General features: G+C 48.3%; 1 protein-coding gene across 1 annotated transcript in view; it reads left to right on the top strand.

The window, feature by feature from the left end:
- Positions 1-16,204, top strand: part of SHANK3 (SH3 and multiple ankyrin repeat domains 3) — a 341,151-nt gene that overhangs the window by 113,699 nt on the left and 211,248 nt on the right. The window contains exon 12 of the mRNA XM_026071167.1: positions 8,008-8,068. Coding sequence (XP_025926952.1) covers positions 8,008-8,068 — 61 coding nt within the window. The remainder of the gene's footprint in view (positions 1-8,007; positions 8,069-16,204) is intronic.

The raw sequence follows: 16,204 nt of genomic DNA, 5'->3' as shown, positions 1-16,204 counted from the left end.
GAGATGGGAGGAAATGAATGAAAGGAAAGAATCATGTGTCCACCAAGTACTGTTACAGACATATCTTTCTGAAGGATATTATCGGGCTAGTTGTACTGATCCTCATATGCTGGTGTGGTGGCTGCTATGTCTATTGATACCTTCCGGCAAGGAAAACCCAGTCTGAATTCAGCTTAGGTCTTTTCTGAATATGTTATTTCATCTTTTCTTGGTCTGTGCCCTTGAGACCTGTCTGAGTGCATCTAGACTGTGAAGAAAGAACTTGGTCTCCCACGTTAGTGCTTTGTGCTGTTTCTAAAGGTGCAAGCCTGGAGCTGTCTGAGGTGAGGAAATGCATGAGATGATAGTCTTTATTCTGCCATTTCAATTCTCAGCTTGTGTTGCATGTTCAAGCACCTTCTCGAAGTGGGACCTTGTGCCTTGGCTTCTTAAAACATCCCATTCTTCTCTCTCCTGAGCTCACCCACAAGTTGTCTGTGTGCTAACAGCTGTCCTGCAGAGCATCTGGACATTGACAAAATATAGTAATTGAAATGCTGAAGGCTTGATTTTAGCTTGTTGGAACTATTTTTGCTATTATTTTAACGTCTACGCAATTTCAAAGTAATATATTTTCTTGTCAGTGGGCGTTGTCAGAGGGCTCAATGCCAGAAAGGCTGCGAGACGTGATCTTGGCCGTGTGTTCGGAGGTTCCCAGATTGTCCCGTTGGTGCGGGCACTGCCGAGCCGCGGCGTGGAGCAGTGCAGCAGAGCTGGTGGTGGTGGTCACTACCGCTGGCCTGGGCTGCTCCCACCCTGTGCTGGGCCTTGCACTGCTTGGAAGAAGCTTCAGTAGCACCTGTACAACTGTTCTGGGATACCTATCCCAGTTAGTCTTCCAGGTTTTAGTAGAGTACTTGAAGGTTATGGGAGAAACCTGCCAACCTACGTGAAGTATAGTTTCTATTCAAAGGACCAGGCCCTCTAAGGACCGTGAAGTTACTTAGATGAGTTAAGTGTGGTAGAGTCAGACTTAAGTGCTTTGAACATGCCATACCTATTCTTTACTGTTCCAGTGCTAAGAACTGTCACATGCACTGCATGCTTTATGCAAAGTTGTTTTAACTTTGAGTAAAATTAAAGCATCAATAGCATAAAATAAAGTAGATCTGGCTTTATTATTCCCTTATATATTATTCTCTGATATATATAGAGATTAAATATTAAGGAAGAAGATTTTCTATGAATATTAGGAGTTATTAGTAAAAGAATCACAGTCCTTTGTAGACCAAAAGGACTGTTGCAGAGTGAAAAAACTACCCTTTGGGGGCTTTATCTTATATAGTTTATTCTGCAGGTTCGATGTCCTAGATCCAAAGTGTATCGTTTTGAACAAAAGGGGACATTCCTGTGTTTGCTGCACGCTCCCAAGCAGTCATTCACCTGTTTCTCTTGGGGTGACGCTTGCACGTGCACACTCACAGGCTGTGATGTTGCATTACTGTGAGGGTGAAATGTGTTGTACAGTCTGCACTGATGCCTCGAACACTGCTGTTCGGTCCTAATTTTGTCTTAGAGCAGAGGCACTAAGAAATAGGGCCTGGCACCACCTTTCCTACAAGCACGTGATTCGGGGACCTGTCAAGCTGATCCCTCTCAGACGCATCTCGTCAGCACCTTTGTTAAACCTCAGCGAGTTAGGATTAATGGTAGAAACTTCCACTTTGTTATTTTCTGTGTAGCCATGGCTTCTGTGAGCACTGAGAGACAAGTGAAAACCCTGAGGTCTTAGGAAATAGAAAAGTCTTAAAAATACCTTTGTCTGCTCCTGGAGTGAAAACAAAGCCAGGGATTTGATAGTCCCTCTCGCTGCCCCTGCCGTGGGTCCCATTTCCACCTGCTGCAGCTGTCTGTGTCAGCAGACCTTGTCCTCGCAGCGTTTTGCCAGAAGGGCACAGCTTGAGACACAGCTCCTGATTCTGAAATCATTTTGAGCACCCTGGGAAAACGTGACAGCCACGGCTGAAGGCAGATCCTTTATGAAGGTCATGTCCCCGCTGCAGCGAGCAAGCTGCCTCCGTCTCCTCATCGATGCCATCGCATCCACAAGAATCGTGTCTGTCCGCTTGTGCTACTTGGATCCCGAGTTAGATTTGGTGGTGGCAAAATATTTCCGGCACCAGGGCAGACAGAATACCCCTTCCTAGGTACCTGTCTGCTAAAGGTGTCATAACAAGAAAGTCTGCCCAAGTGTATGACTCACACGTGCTCCTTTTAAGAAATACAGACTCAGAATAAATGGGAATCAATTACACTTCCTACACAAAGAATCCCCTTGATTTGGCATCTGACAAAGACACATCCTTCCTTCCAAGGAAATAAAATTGAATATTAATTTGAGTCCCAGGGAAATTCCAGTATTGTTCCTCAACAGTGAATCTCCTGGTCCATATCGCCCACATGAAATTCTTTAGGTTCAGCCCAGGACTGGAGCCCTGCAGCAGCGGTACCGATATCTCTGCCAGTGCCAGACGGCTTGTTTCTGGACGAGGTTCTTCCAGGGAAGTTCCCAGGCCCCCGGCAGGACCATGCAGTGTTCAGGGTGCTCTAAGGTGAGCAGCGTTCGGTCCCCGGCTGAGAGAGCTACTGCTGCGGGCAAAGTGCTCCGTCAGCCCCTGGTGCCTTTGAGCCACTGGAACCACGATGAAACGAGCAGCTTGTCTGAAGAGTAGACCAAAGAGCGTGGCTTTCCTTCGTTAGTGGTTAGACAAGGCAGTCAAATATTATGTGCAGCACAACAGTGCGTCTGGGTTTATACATCCATGAACAAATCGGAAGGGCTGATTTAACTGCTGTGTACAAAGACCTGGGACACAAGGGGCCGGGACGTTCGTCACAAGTGTTACCCCGTTGTTCTCTCTCTTGGGCAAGGTGTTGACCTGCCAGGCCTGCTGAGAAATATATCTCCTCTGTGTTTTTCCTTATTTTGCTTTCGCTCTGTATTTTCCAAACAACAATAAGGAAGATAGAACAAGAAAAAGGCAAAAAAAAAAAAAGATTTCTGTATCACAAGCAAGGCAACAGTTGTTTCCAGACCTCTTTTATCTTTCAAGAGAAGCATACTGACTGCTCCCAGCAACTTTAGTCTCAGTGGGCCTGGCACGCTCACTGCTGCGCCTTCATCACCTCTGCTGGCTTGGGCTATGCGTCTCCGAGAGGTCCAGTCCTCTTCACTGGAGGTGCACTGTGCCCTGGAGAAAACATTCATGGCACTGTGACTTCAAGTAAAGAAGGCTTCATGATTGAATATCTTATAACATTATGGAGAGGAAAACAGAGCTATTCCCAAACTTCTCGTCCTTCAGAAAGAAATCTCTTCTCCTTGTGCCACGCAGATCAGCCATTGTCTTTGATCCATCTTTGGGCCATGACAGCTCTAGTGGAAGAGCAATTTCTGACAAAAGCTCTGGATCTGAGTGATATGCAAGTCAAAGGGAGATGGCCACATCCCAGGCTGGAGCTCCAGGTGCTTGGTCTCATGTCAGGTGAAACAGGCAGGTTTGGCCCTATCATTCCTGCTTAAGTGCTTTACAGTCCAATTTTCAGAAGCTGCTCTTTTCTAAACAGAGCCAAAGCCTGAGCAAGGACTTTGCAGACCACTTTTGAGGTCAGTGCCCGTGATGTTTTGGGGATGTACTCAGCTGCGCACTGATCAGCTTGTTGGCACCTCTGCTCTCGTCTCTCGTGCCGCAGCACTGCTCGCTGTCGCAGACGCTCTCTCCAGCACTTTGTGCTTCCCTGGTGTCATAACAATGGCAGTGGCTCCTCTCCCAACTGTACAAAAGCAGGAGAGGAAAACGAGTGCCGTGGATGAGCCAAGAAGTAAGACTTCACACTCCTTCTGCAAATGTGGTGGGAGTTTTGTGCCGAGTTCCTGCTGTCTTTGCACCTGAGACATGTCCTGCGTCCCTTACGCTGAAGGCTTCTTGTGAAGCTTGTGTCGGGAGACAGTGCGGTCGCTGCGCTTCTGACCTTGCACTCTGCACCACGTGACAGCTGCTTTTCCACCCTCTGGTGTTATTGTGAAATATACTTTGGCAGTGTGGGATATGCTTCTGTGCAAGCTCCATTTATTTGGCCTTGTTTTAATCCTTGAACAGTTCCAAGCAGTTCCAGTAACTTCTGGACTCAGTGGCAGCTGTCTCCTGGGACAAACATGAATGTTGTTCTGGAGATCCAGGAGAGAAACAAGATCATTTTTCTTATTTGGAAGACTACTGGTCTCCAGGAGCAGCTTCCTCACCGAGAATGTCAGCAGTTCTTAGGCTGCACTTCTGGTTCCCTGGTGCTGTGCTCTGTCTGGATATGGGCGGCAGTTCCAGTTACTTGTGCCTTCCTATTGCACGAGCAGACAATGAAATGGACATCCCGGTTCAACCAGTCTGTAGTCTACTCAGTGAGGTTTCAGATTTCCCACTTGTTACATCCTGTCACCAGTGTCATCATTTAAATTAACATCTAGAAATGAAATATGCTCAGAAATGTGAGATAGGGCCACACAAGTTATCATTTGGAGTGTGAAGCACAAGTCTCAGCATGCAAACGTCGGCTGGAAAGAGCTTGAGTCCTCCGCAAGAGCAACTGAGCAGGGCTCCTTCAGGGTGGTTGTGGAGAAGGGTGCGAAGGAAGTAGGAGAGTCTGTGTGGAGTGCAACAAGCTGCAGGTAAACAGCCTGTAGCCAGTATTTCAGAAGTACTGGTCTCTTTGCTTCTATGATTAAGGGACTATGTGGGCAGAGTGAGTGAATATGATTTGGTCAAATTATTTAAATTCAGCCTTGAGAGAGAGTTGGAAAGCAGCTTACAGCTATAGTCACAAAGACAGAAAAAGACTGTCAGAGTCCACGGGATCTGTGAGAGAAGGAGCCACTAAGAAGCTCTGGATTTCCGACAGCAAGGACAAAAGAGGATAATGATCTATGGGCATTAGTCCAGGCAAGCCATGGCATCAGCCTGATGGAGTTCACAGTAATGGTGGTTCTGTTTAGAACGGAAGTACTGGTGTCTTTGTGCTGACTCTTGAAACAAATCTAAAAGAGTCGGAATATTTAGCTTGACAAAGGTGGTTTCAAGATCATCCTTGCTGGTTTCCCAGAGGGGTAGTGAGCTATGCATCTCTGACTGGAAGGGGTGCAAGAAGGGTGTCTTAGGTTGTAGAAGCTGGTAAATGCACTAAGCAGAACTTAAAAGTGGGCTGATGGCTATTCTTTGGTGAGTTGGCCAGGAGGTGGCATCATTTTCCTAAGGGGGAAAATGCTAATATAATTGAAGAAATTAGCTGCAGGCTTCTGATTAATAAAATAACAAGAGTAGTGTGTTAAGCAAATAAAGAATCTGCAAAAATAGGTGTTTGCATTGCTAAGTTGTAAATCTGGTCTCTGATGGTATATGCATGCACTTACTATCATGTTCTCTGATGATGCACTGGAATGGCTTTGGAAAAGTACTCTCTGCACAGTCTGTTTATTGTGTCCACAATGCTTGCCACGTTTGGAGAGAAAGTGCTGAGGCAGCATGTAGGCACTGAAACAACCATCATTGTTGTAGCAAATTTTCAAGTGCATGGTTGATAAATGGGATCTAGTTGCGGACTGAGGTGTCCAGGGACAGTAGGGAAAGACTGATTAATCATCATCTTTGACCCTGGGAGAACTGAGCAGGAGATATTGCTGATAAGATTTTTCTTTTTTAAATAAAGCGTAGTTTTTGAAATGTCTTGTCTTGATTAGCAGCAGTTTGCAAGGTCCACCCAAACCTTTATCTCCGTACTCCAATGAGGTGTGGAATTTGGTAATCGTTTTGCAGCTCCTTGCTTGACCTCCTTGCAGCTAGTCAGTTACTCTCTTCCATAAACTTCTCATGCGCCTTTAGCAAAACTAGGCTTTCTCCCACCTGTCTGAACAGCACCTGCCGGAGAGTGAGGTGCATGTTAATTCAATATAGTTGTCTGTTACTGCATTTGCTAGACTTATCAGACAAGTCGCCCAATCCTTAAGGACTGTGATCTTGCAGGATAGGCAGGATTAGAGATGCAATTTTCAGAGCTCCTGTTATCCTCTTTGTTAACCGATAAAATGATACCTTGTCTTTTCAATAGGACTTTTTAAGACCTGATGGAGCTATCAGGCAGTATAAAACACTTCTGACTCTCAGGGTGGAGAGGCACAAATCCAGCTACCACCAGGGATGTTTTACCGGCTGAGATGCATGCAGAGTATTTTAAAGAGTGAGTCAATATCAGTAATTATATAAAGGGAGACAGAACCTTTTAATTAATTGTCTCTCTAGGGTTTCCAGTACTACTCCATCTTCTCCAGAACTGTTTGTAGGGCTGTAATCACAGTCAGGCAGAGGTGTGTATATATACTTCAAGGAGCATAGTTCAAGGTCCAGACTAATAACTGCAATAAAGCGTAAGTTACTGTCCAGAGAGGAGGTTGCCGGCAGGATCTCTTCCAGCTGTTGCTTTGGCGAGTGCTCTCAGCTGTTATCTGTGTGTTCTTGGCAGCAGAATATCACCGCTCCAGGTTTCTGGAGTTTCTGGTAGACCACGGTTCTCCTTGGCCTCATGCTCTTCCTCTGAGGGTTTTCACGTTTGGTCTTTGGCTGCTGGCGGCTGACGCTCATATCGCACTGCATTGTCCTGCTTTGCGTTTCTCACGTGCCCTACTGTACTGTGCACCGTTATAATTCCATTTCTGCATGAGGAACAAGCCTGCCGAATTCCTGCTGCTCCGAGCAGATGTTATGATCTGACCTGAGGGCTCCTCGGTGCCTGTTTTAAATAGTTACCCAGGCTGCTGTACTAATTAACTGTAGTGCTGGTCTCGTGGCTGTCTGCGGAGAAGAGGGAATGCGAATGGCTCCCGTTCTCCCATGGCCTCCCTCTTCCTGAACAGTGTGAATCTGCCACTAATTGGCTCTGGTTAGCAGGTGATCGTGTTATTCTCATGTAGCGGTACAGAGGTGATCTAAAACTAGAAGTTTCTTAGGAGATTGAACAATAAGCTAAATGAACAATGGCCTAGGAATTGAAAGGAATAAAAGCAGCTGGTGCAAGAGCATTAGCAGTCGGCCCCAGAATATCAACAAGAAGTTGGCCCTGTTACCGACCTCAGGGGAGAAGAGTGGGGAAAGAGAGGATGTGGGTCCTGCTCTGTGTTTGTAGCTGGAGGAAGCCCCAGTGGTGAGGCATAAAGCCCTCGGTGTAAGAAACTGCATCCTGAATTTTGACAGAACCTATGTTTTTTGGTCATTATATCAGTTCTGACCCAGGTAATTCCCTAGACAGTGTGACCCTGAAGATTTCTCCCATTTCTGAATTCAAGATCATGCCTGAAATAGCTAATTGACAGCCAAGGGAAATTCCCTTTGAGCCCAAATGTGAATCTTACCACCATATATAAATATAATAGCTTTCTTTGAGATGGTCTCCCAGACTTTGAGGTCCTGTCCAGATATTGATGTCTTCTGGGGAAATCTTGCACCCTTTAATTGATGTAACAACTCCATGTACCACAGAAAGCCTAGGAAAAAGCAATGTTGGGAAAAAACAAAATACAAGGAGATAGCATAGGTGTCTTGGGTCAGACCAAAGGCCATGTAGGCCAGTGTGCTGCCTCTGCCAGTGGCTGAATGGAGATGCCCGAGGCATGTCCAACGGAGAAAGCATATATGATACTTCCCCAAGTACCCTCCCGGTTTCTTGTGGCTCAGGGACTTTTTGAGCCAGATGCATTTTCTGTGTATTTAGTTAATCTCAGCGGGTTCTCTTCCATACATGTTTCTGCTCTCTCCTGGCTTTCATAACCTCCTTCAGCAGGGGGTTCCTCAGCTTAACTCTGCATCACCTGAGGAACTACCTCCTTTTGCTTGCTCTGAAACTGTAGCCTGCTGGATTCGTTTGCTGTCTCCTTGTTCTTGCACTGGAAGAGGCAGTGAACAGTTACTCTCTCTCTGTCCTCGTCAGGTCAGTAGTGATTTTATCCACCGATATTCTCTTCTCCCTCAATCGTCTCTTTCACAGGCTGGTGAGTTGGCCTAGTTAGTTGTTTCTTGTGGGGAAGCCGTTCCAGACCTGTTTCCCTGTCTGCATTTTTCCCAGTTCTACAAAACGTTTTTGAACAATAGCAGTGCATTGTGCATTCAAGATGCGGTGCGCTATGGATTTACACAGTGGCGTGATGGTGTTCTCTATGCTGATCTCTCTCTCTCTTTCCTAATAAATCCTAAAATTCAGTGTACCGTGTTGACTGCTGCAAAGCTTTGAACTGGATCTTCTAATGGAAGCGTCTTCTGTAACTCAAGCTCTTTCTCTCCCATCTAATATACAACACGTGTAAAGCACAATCATATACTCTGTCAGCCTCTTTTCCTCTCCATTCCCTTGCTGCTCCAGCAGCTCCTCTTTGCATCTGCCCCAATTTGGATCATTTTTTTTGGAACATGAGTGACTGGAATTGCAAACAGAGCTTCAGAGGAGGGTTCCTCATTCCTTTGCAAAATCATCAGTACTGTCTGACTTTGCCTGCAAATGCCTCTCCTGACACATCCCAGGGAAGGTGTTCCTGTACTTTTTGTCAAATCACATTAGATGATGATAGTCTCCTATGATCAACTCTTTTGGAAGTCTTTCTCTTCTTTAGTCCTTACTAACAAGAAATCTTCTAATATATAGCAGAAATAGCTGTGATTAGTCTCTGAGTGAATCATTTGCACCTCCTGAAGGTGCTCTCACTTCAATAACTTGAATCCTAAGGGTCATCCGGTTCTTTCTGTGCAATATCCCAAGGATAGGCTGTTCCTCCTCTGTGCTACCACCCGACCGTATATCAATTTTACTTTGTGTCCTAAGCATCAGTGAAAATATGAAACAAACAGGATCCCAAGGCTAGTCAGCTTCCGTGATTAACTGCCTTCAAGCCTAGTATTTACCTTTCCAACACAGCCTGTGTTTCCAGAGTGAGAAACGTCCCTCTGCCATTTGCACCCTGATGATCATGCGGTTTGTAGTACAGCGTGCCTGCAGTGCTTATTATTTTGGACGTTAAAGAACAGGTTTGTGTCCTTTTCTTTTGGGTCAAGGCCCTTTCCAATGTCATTCACGTCGGTCACCCTGAGGGCAGGTTGCTGCACATCACTCAGGACGTTTATTGCAGAGTTTGTGCCGGTTCTTTCACAAGGAAGGTGTGGGTGTGCAGGTAGGAAGCCACATGTGACAAGCAACCAGCCTGGCTCCCAGCTGATGAGCAGAGATTTAGGGAATTGGTTGAGAGGCGTGGGAGCGGAGCAGCGTGGCTGAGCGCCTCCTCCCAGCTGTGCCTCCGGGCAGCATCCCAACCCGCAGCGCAGCTCTGGGGGGTCTCCTCGTCCCAGGCTCTTCCGCTCTCGGCATCTGGTGGAACCGAGGATGGGTTGCCGGTAGACACACTTGTGAAACGTCCCTGTTTTCAGCTGTGTTCCTTCTTTTAATACTGCCAGGACAGATTTCCACTTTTGGGACCCTCTGGTGAAGCTATCAATGCCTCAGACCAGGCTTGGCATGGCCCATTTTAGCAGAGGTCATATAGTGGACGGTAACCCCTGGCTTCTCAGGTCTTTGCAGCACCAGGACACAGAGTCCCGCCTCCCCAAAATCCTTCGAGTTTCCTCGTTCAAGAATTTTCTTCCTTTTCCTAGAGGGGAGTTAATTGGCTGGATCTAATTACTAAGATACACAGGTCGTTCAAAAGTCTTATTTTCTCCTAAAAGACAGCAAGATACTAAGGTTTAAGTAGCCTTGATTCCATAGCAACAATCGCTTCTAGTCCAGATGGATTAGTTGTTCGGATTGAAGTTCCGCACTGTTTGAGGGCTGAAGAAAGCGGCAGACTGACCATTAGTTGTGGCCTGCAATTAAGCTTCCTGAGACCTATTCTTTCATGCTGATAACATGGGCAAGGCAAAAGCATCCTCCAGAAAGGTATCCAGTCTTGCAATGGTGACATCAGTGGGTGGCAACTCCAGCTCGGTCTGAGGTTGTTGGCTCCAAAGGTTAACTAACCTTACCTGCAAAATACAGTTTTATTTCTAATTTCAGTGCATCTGGAATCTCCTTCCACTACTAATTCCCACTGTATGCTATTTGGCCTGATTAGTGGTCCGTATAGTAGCAGCATATCCTGCCAGGAAGGTTCATAGCCATTGCCATAGACATAGTAATTGTCACCTCTCCTTTTTTTTTTTTTTTAGTGAGATCCATACAAATTGAGCTCTTTACGTCTCCCAGTGCAAGGCAGTCCCTCAAAACCTTTCCCACTCCTTCAAGGACAGACAAGCTCTGAAAATGTCTTAGCCTGCCCCGAGAGAGGGAGAAACGCTGGTGCCCTCCTGCGGTCCCTTGGCTAGAACCCTTGCATGTGGTATGGTGGAGCAATATTTGCATGTTCGCTGCCTCCAAATCGCTTTGAAGACTTGTCTCTCGTTCCCCCAGAGAGCACTGTGCCTGCCACAGCGCTGTGCTGGGTAGGACATGGCACGGTGCCATGTTGTTGCCTTGTCCTGAAGCTCTTGTTTTTTGCAAAGATTACTTAAATATCATTAGAGCCAGAGAGTGTGTGAGCAGGTGATAATGATGCCTGTGGGATCAGGCACCTTCCCCAGAGCGAGAGGGCTGGGACCAGCCTGCGCCTCCCTGGGTGTGCAGGAGACTTGCACACAGCACAGCGCAGCCCACGACGTGCGATAGCTGTCTGCTCGCTCAGCTCTCTTGGGGGAGAAGCTGAGTTCACGTTTCTGGAGGCAGAGAAGCGATTCCAAACCGGCATCTCCAAACTGGGTGTCCCCGTCCCCGATGGGTGCTCCCACCGGTGCTCACAGCTGGAAGCAGCCAGCCCTTCTTGCGCTGTCTGTTCTTCAAGGAAAGCACTGACTCACCAGTGTTTTTTTAAAGAAATACTCCAGGAGAGAAGCTCAGCATCTGAAACAGGACCTTGCAGTTTAGAGTAAAACATCTCCCTCCCTTAAAGGTGGGAGGGGTGGCTTCACCCTGTCCTCTCAGACTTTCCTACTAGCTGGTGTGAGTGGGCATCCACTCATCGCGGAGCTTCCAGAAATACCCTCCAAAGTGCCTGGATCTCCCCATGTGTTGTGTCGGAAAAGGTGGGTCCCCAGCTCAGGCTCAGCATTTCCCCCGGCAGCTCCGAAGCGGCAAAGTCGCATTTGTGCATCTGCTCCGACGATTCTTGATTTCAGTTTATGGTAACCTGTGAGGTTTTGTAGGACGGTCCTTGGAGTTGGAACTGTCTCCAGAATTGGTCATGACCAACATCAATATCCCATCCAAAGAGCTGTTTGTTTTCTAGAAAGGCCAAGGAAGGCAAAAGCAGCTTTGGGTCCCACACTGGTGATTGCATTTTTGATACACAAAAGCTAAAAAACATCATTCTTTGAAGTTAGCTTCTTTCTCAGAGCCCTATTTGGGGAAGATTGGCACTGAATGGCGTAATGGGAGACCAAGATAACAAGTTCTGATTCCTAGCACATTGCTCTGCTAGCTTGGGTCCTGGCTAGCTCGGGTTCCTTAGACTGATTCACAACCCTACCTGGGTTTATGGGCTACGTACCTCCCGCGTGCAGACAGCCAGGGTGCGGGACACGGCGCTGGGAAGCTGGTGTGGGTTCAGAGTGCTCATTTACACCCTGGGAGCTGCTCTCGGCGTATTTGGAAGTGGCAGTGGGGTGAAATCCGCGCTCGTTAGCAGACCACACATGTGCCCTGCCCTCCATCGATGGCTGGTTCAGAAGGTTCAGCTCAAAACGCTGAAAGCGGTGAAGTAGCTATTTTTTTTGCTGTGGCTGGAAACCTTTCCGAACAAAACCAATCTATTTCTGTAGCCGTCAGCCACGCTCATAGTAACAGTTTGAAACTCCAGAGCAGCAAAAGCATTTCCTCCAAAGGACAAATGGTGACATAATTGAGAAACACCATTCGGTTGTCAGTCAAATTGTGTCTAAAACTACCAGGTTATAAGGCCTTGTTGGACTTTATAACATTGCTTGTATGATGTCATTTCGGAGTATTTCAGGTGGTGAAATCAGTCTTTTACCCAAACACTGAAGTGTCCACGTTACAGACGAGTTCATTACAGCTCTCACTGGCTGGGCAAAGCCAAAAGACCTGTGGCAGGACATAACATTTGTGTGCTTGTGCCGACCATGGCTTTGGCTGTAGATGCCTCCAGAAAGGTTCACGCAGAGAAATCGTCTTCAAGTGCTCAGTCTGTGCAGAGCTGTATGTGCAAGAGCACATAAATATCCTCAGAGCAATAGGAGCAGTTTACAAATCCTTTCTTCCGTGTCTGAAGTGAAAGGCAACTCCAATATCAGAGGCGATTCATTAAAAAAAAATAATAAAAGCGTGCTATTGGGATTGGTACTGTGTAAACAAGAACAATTTAGCAGTCATACAGTTTCTAGGAGAGGCTAACATATTCGCTGCAAAGCAGCCAAATACATTTCATCCCTGAAGGACTCAGTTATAGTACATTTTGCAACAGTAGGAAATTCCCCCGTGCAAAAAACTTTTCTATATCCTAAAGCAACAAAAAACCCTGATATTCTGCTCTCAAGGGGGAAGATATTCAGGATCTGTAATTGATACTTTCATAATAGTGTGCAAGACACCTTGCCATTCTCGCTGCCTTCCTGAGATTTGCAGAAACGTGCCAAGACAAAGCTTAAGTTGTTCTCACAGCTCCGACATGGCTTCGTTGGCTTGGATCAGCCACGTCCCTCTGGTCGTAGTTTCACAGCTCTTAATGTGACCACCGAGGCTGTAGCTAACATAAATCACAGGCTACGCACCCTGAGAACCAGGTGCCGTCATGTCGCGTCATGCACGCTCTGCAGATGGTGTTGGTGGACAGGAAATCCCTGAGGTAGGGAGGACTGTTTTAATCCAAAATGAGAGTCCTTCAGCCAGAACTTCCATGAAGTTACAAAAAAGTGATTCTTTTCCGATCAGCCTCTTGAGAGCGCATTAAAATTAAAGCAGTTGTCCTGGCTATTTGGGACTACTGTGTTTGAAATGATGGTTATGTTTCAGTAATTCACTTGTGGTAAGAACGTACCACCAGCCTGTGGAAAGGAAGCCTGTGTTTTCCCTCAAAACCCCCTGTGGCTCTTTTGGGGGATTATTGTTGTGTCCTCTCCCATGAGGAAGCCCTTCCATACCAGCATCCGATAGAGGCTTCCGATGGAGGCACCTGTCAGATGTTCAGATCCCACTCACTGTGTCAAGGCATGATCAAGCCTCAGTTCTTCTGGGGGCTAAATCTCTGTGAGATGTGCGAGACGTAGAGTCACGCATCAGATTCATCTCAAATAATTCTTTTTATCAGGCAGAAGAAATGTGAGAACTCATAAATTTTATACAAAGGTGGGTCATCAGATTTTCAGGGTGATGCATAGGTTTTCACCAGTGCTTCCTGAGCGCTCATTTGTCCGCAGGAGAATCAAAACTGAGCACCTTGATTGCTAGCAGCGCTTCTGCGTTCCCTTACTAGGAGGAAAGTCACGTGCAGATTGCTCAGACTCTTTGTGGTCCTGGTGAAGCAGCGAAAGGAAATCCAAAGTCAGCGTGCCAGCTTTGAAAATAGGTTGCTGATTGCAGAGGCAGCACATGATGTTGGTATGACGACTCCTCCATCTGCTATTGAAGCTCGCTCAAACCAGAACTGTCCCTCTTGTCTGCTTGTTTTTGTCGTCTCCTGTAAGCTGAAAGGTACATATTGCTCACTTAACTTATTTACTTTATGTTGTTCTCGGTGACCACTGCAGAATGCGATGTACAGTTCAGGTGGACAAGCTTCTGCTAAACCTCTGGTTCCTGCCGCCGTAAAGAGCAAAGTCCTGCAATCACCGAGGGCAGGATGTCTGTGTGGATGGTCTCAAGAAGGGAAAGAAAGGGCTACTTCTCTTTCACAGCAGCTAGGTTTTATTTCTGCTGCCCCCCCTTCCCACACCCAGCCGGGAGCAGTCTTCGTGCCGGCATGGAGGTCGGAGCAGGGCTGCAGTTTTGGCCGTGCCGTCGTCCTCCGTGTCTCGGAGAGGAGCGGGATGTCGGCGCTGCGCTCAGTGAAATCGAATTATACACTTGGGACGTTAAGAAGCTCCTTAGCTTCTTAACAAACACTGCCGCTTTAGTGTTTATTTTATTAATAATATACAAGGCACGCTGGCTCCTACTCAGAAATAAGTTACGGACCCAGCAGTGATTAGCTAAAGCTTAACTAGGCGATACAAAGGATGAAACCTGCTCTTTCAGGCCTCAAGGTGCCTTATGGCATAAGGTGATAAAGCAGGTGAAGAAACACATTGTCAGTTCACGTGGAAACATGCCCAGAGATACTCTGCTCTTGACTGATAGAAAACATAAAGCCAATTCCAGGCTGTTTTTCTGACATTTCCCAGCTGGGAATATAGGTAGAAATGCTCCTAGAGCAGAGTCTAAACCCGGAGCAGCCGCGCAGCTGACACAGGTCTCTTATCAGCAAGGCATTAACATGAAATATGACTAAGCTAATTAACATCATTTAATTGAAATTGAGCCTATGAAAAAAACAAACAAACAAAAATGGTCATATTCTTTGTGGCTCTTCTTTTGATTTTCATGTCTCTTCTGCAAAGCTTGGTTCTTAGTTCAGTGATAGTATTTCCAAAAATCATGCAAAAGACGATACGAAGTTATTGTTGATAAAACGCACAGATGATGCTACATAAAACTGCAGAAAACCTGCTGGGAGGGTGATGAGTGGTGGTGATGGAAATACGGGTTTCTTGGTAGCTGAGTGCTCGTAGGCAAGGTGGTTGTTTAGCAAAGAAGAGCATTCGCGCCGTGCCGATAGGAGGGAAAAACCTGCAAGGGGTCGTTCGGAGAAGTGGAAGGGGAGGAGCGGGACTGTGGTCGCAGGTGCAGACGTGCAGGTGTCCGCGCAGGTGCCGGGGGGCCGCAGGGACCCCGCTGCTGCCCCCGGGCCGGGTCCCGCTCGCGTTGGGGCGCCTGCGGCAGCGACCAAGGGGGAAACGTCCTCTCCCGCGGCTGCGCGTCCTCCCGGGTCCCGCGGCGAGAGGCAGAGCTGCGGCAGCTGAGCGCGGGGAGCAGATGCGTCTGCGAACTGCCCGTAATGCCCGTATTTCTGCACGCTTCTTGTGACCGCTTCTAAAACCGCCGAGGGGCCTTTTAGAGACCCGGGCTGGTCACCGATACCTCTGCGGTGACTAAACACGCTGCTGAAGCGCCGTTCGGGGGTGCTGTAGCGAAAAGGGTAGCGATTTATTTCGTCGCTAAAAGCGCTTTTCCCTCGGAGGGGCTGTGGCGTGGTGCGGCTCCGAGGCCGGCCGGCTTCGGCGGCGGAGCTGGCGGGTCGCCCCCCGCGCGCCCCCGTGGGACGGCGCCTTCTGCCGCAGCTCCGGCCTGCGCGCGGGCGGCTTGGTGAAGGGCTCGGGCTGATGAGCGGTTCGGGAAGCGGGGCCCCTCTCGCCGGGCCGTGTTCGCTTACGTATCGGGTAACTGTCCCCGTGGGGTGGGTGTCTGGCGGCAGCCTGGCTCCGCGGTGCTGGTGGCGCTCGCTGCGGGAGCTCACAACCGTCCCGGCGGACCGGAGCTGTTCCCTTTCCTGGCTGCACCCTGCTATGGATGCTGCGTTTGGATAAGGTCCATTTCTGGGGGTGTGCACGGGGGCCAGCTTCCCCTGCGGCGGCTGCTGCTCCCATCCGGCGCATCCAGGCCATCCCTCCGAGCGCAAGAGGGCCCGGCGGGAGGGAGGGAGGGAGGGAGGGAGACCCTTCTGCGCCGGCTGTCGTCCCTTCCCCTCCCCGGGGGAGGGGGGAGAGCCGCGGTCTGCACGCTCTGAGAGCCTGCTCCACAAGCCTGCTCCACAAGCCGTTACTGGCAGGCCCTGGATGAGGAAGGTCCCACAGCTGCTCCTGGAAGCGCAGCTCCATGGGCATGTGGGCAACGGGGCTGGGGGCTGCAAGCGTGGAGCAGAGGGCTGCAAGCGCAGAGCAAGGGGCTGCAAGCGTGGAGCAGAGGGCTGCAAGCGCAGAGCAAGGGGCTGCAAGCATGGAGCAGAGGGCTGCAAGTGCAGAGCAAGGGGCTGCAAGCGCAGAGCAAGGGGCTGCAAGCG

Source organism: Apteryx rowi, unplaced genomic scaffold (assembly GCF_003343035.1).
Source record: "Apteryx rowi isolate R43461 unplaced genomic scaffold, aptRow1 scaffold_322, whole genome shotgun sequence".
Taxonomy (NCBI): Eukaryota; Metazoa; Chordata; class Aves; order Apterygiformes; family Apterygidae; genus Apteryx; species Apteryx rowi.
This window is presented reverse-complemented; position numbering and strand designations above follow the sequence as displayed.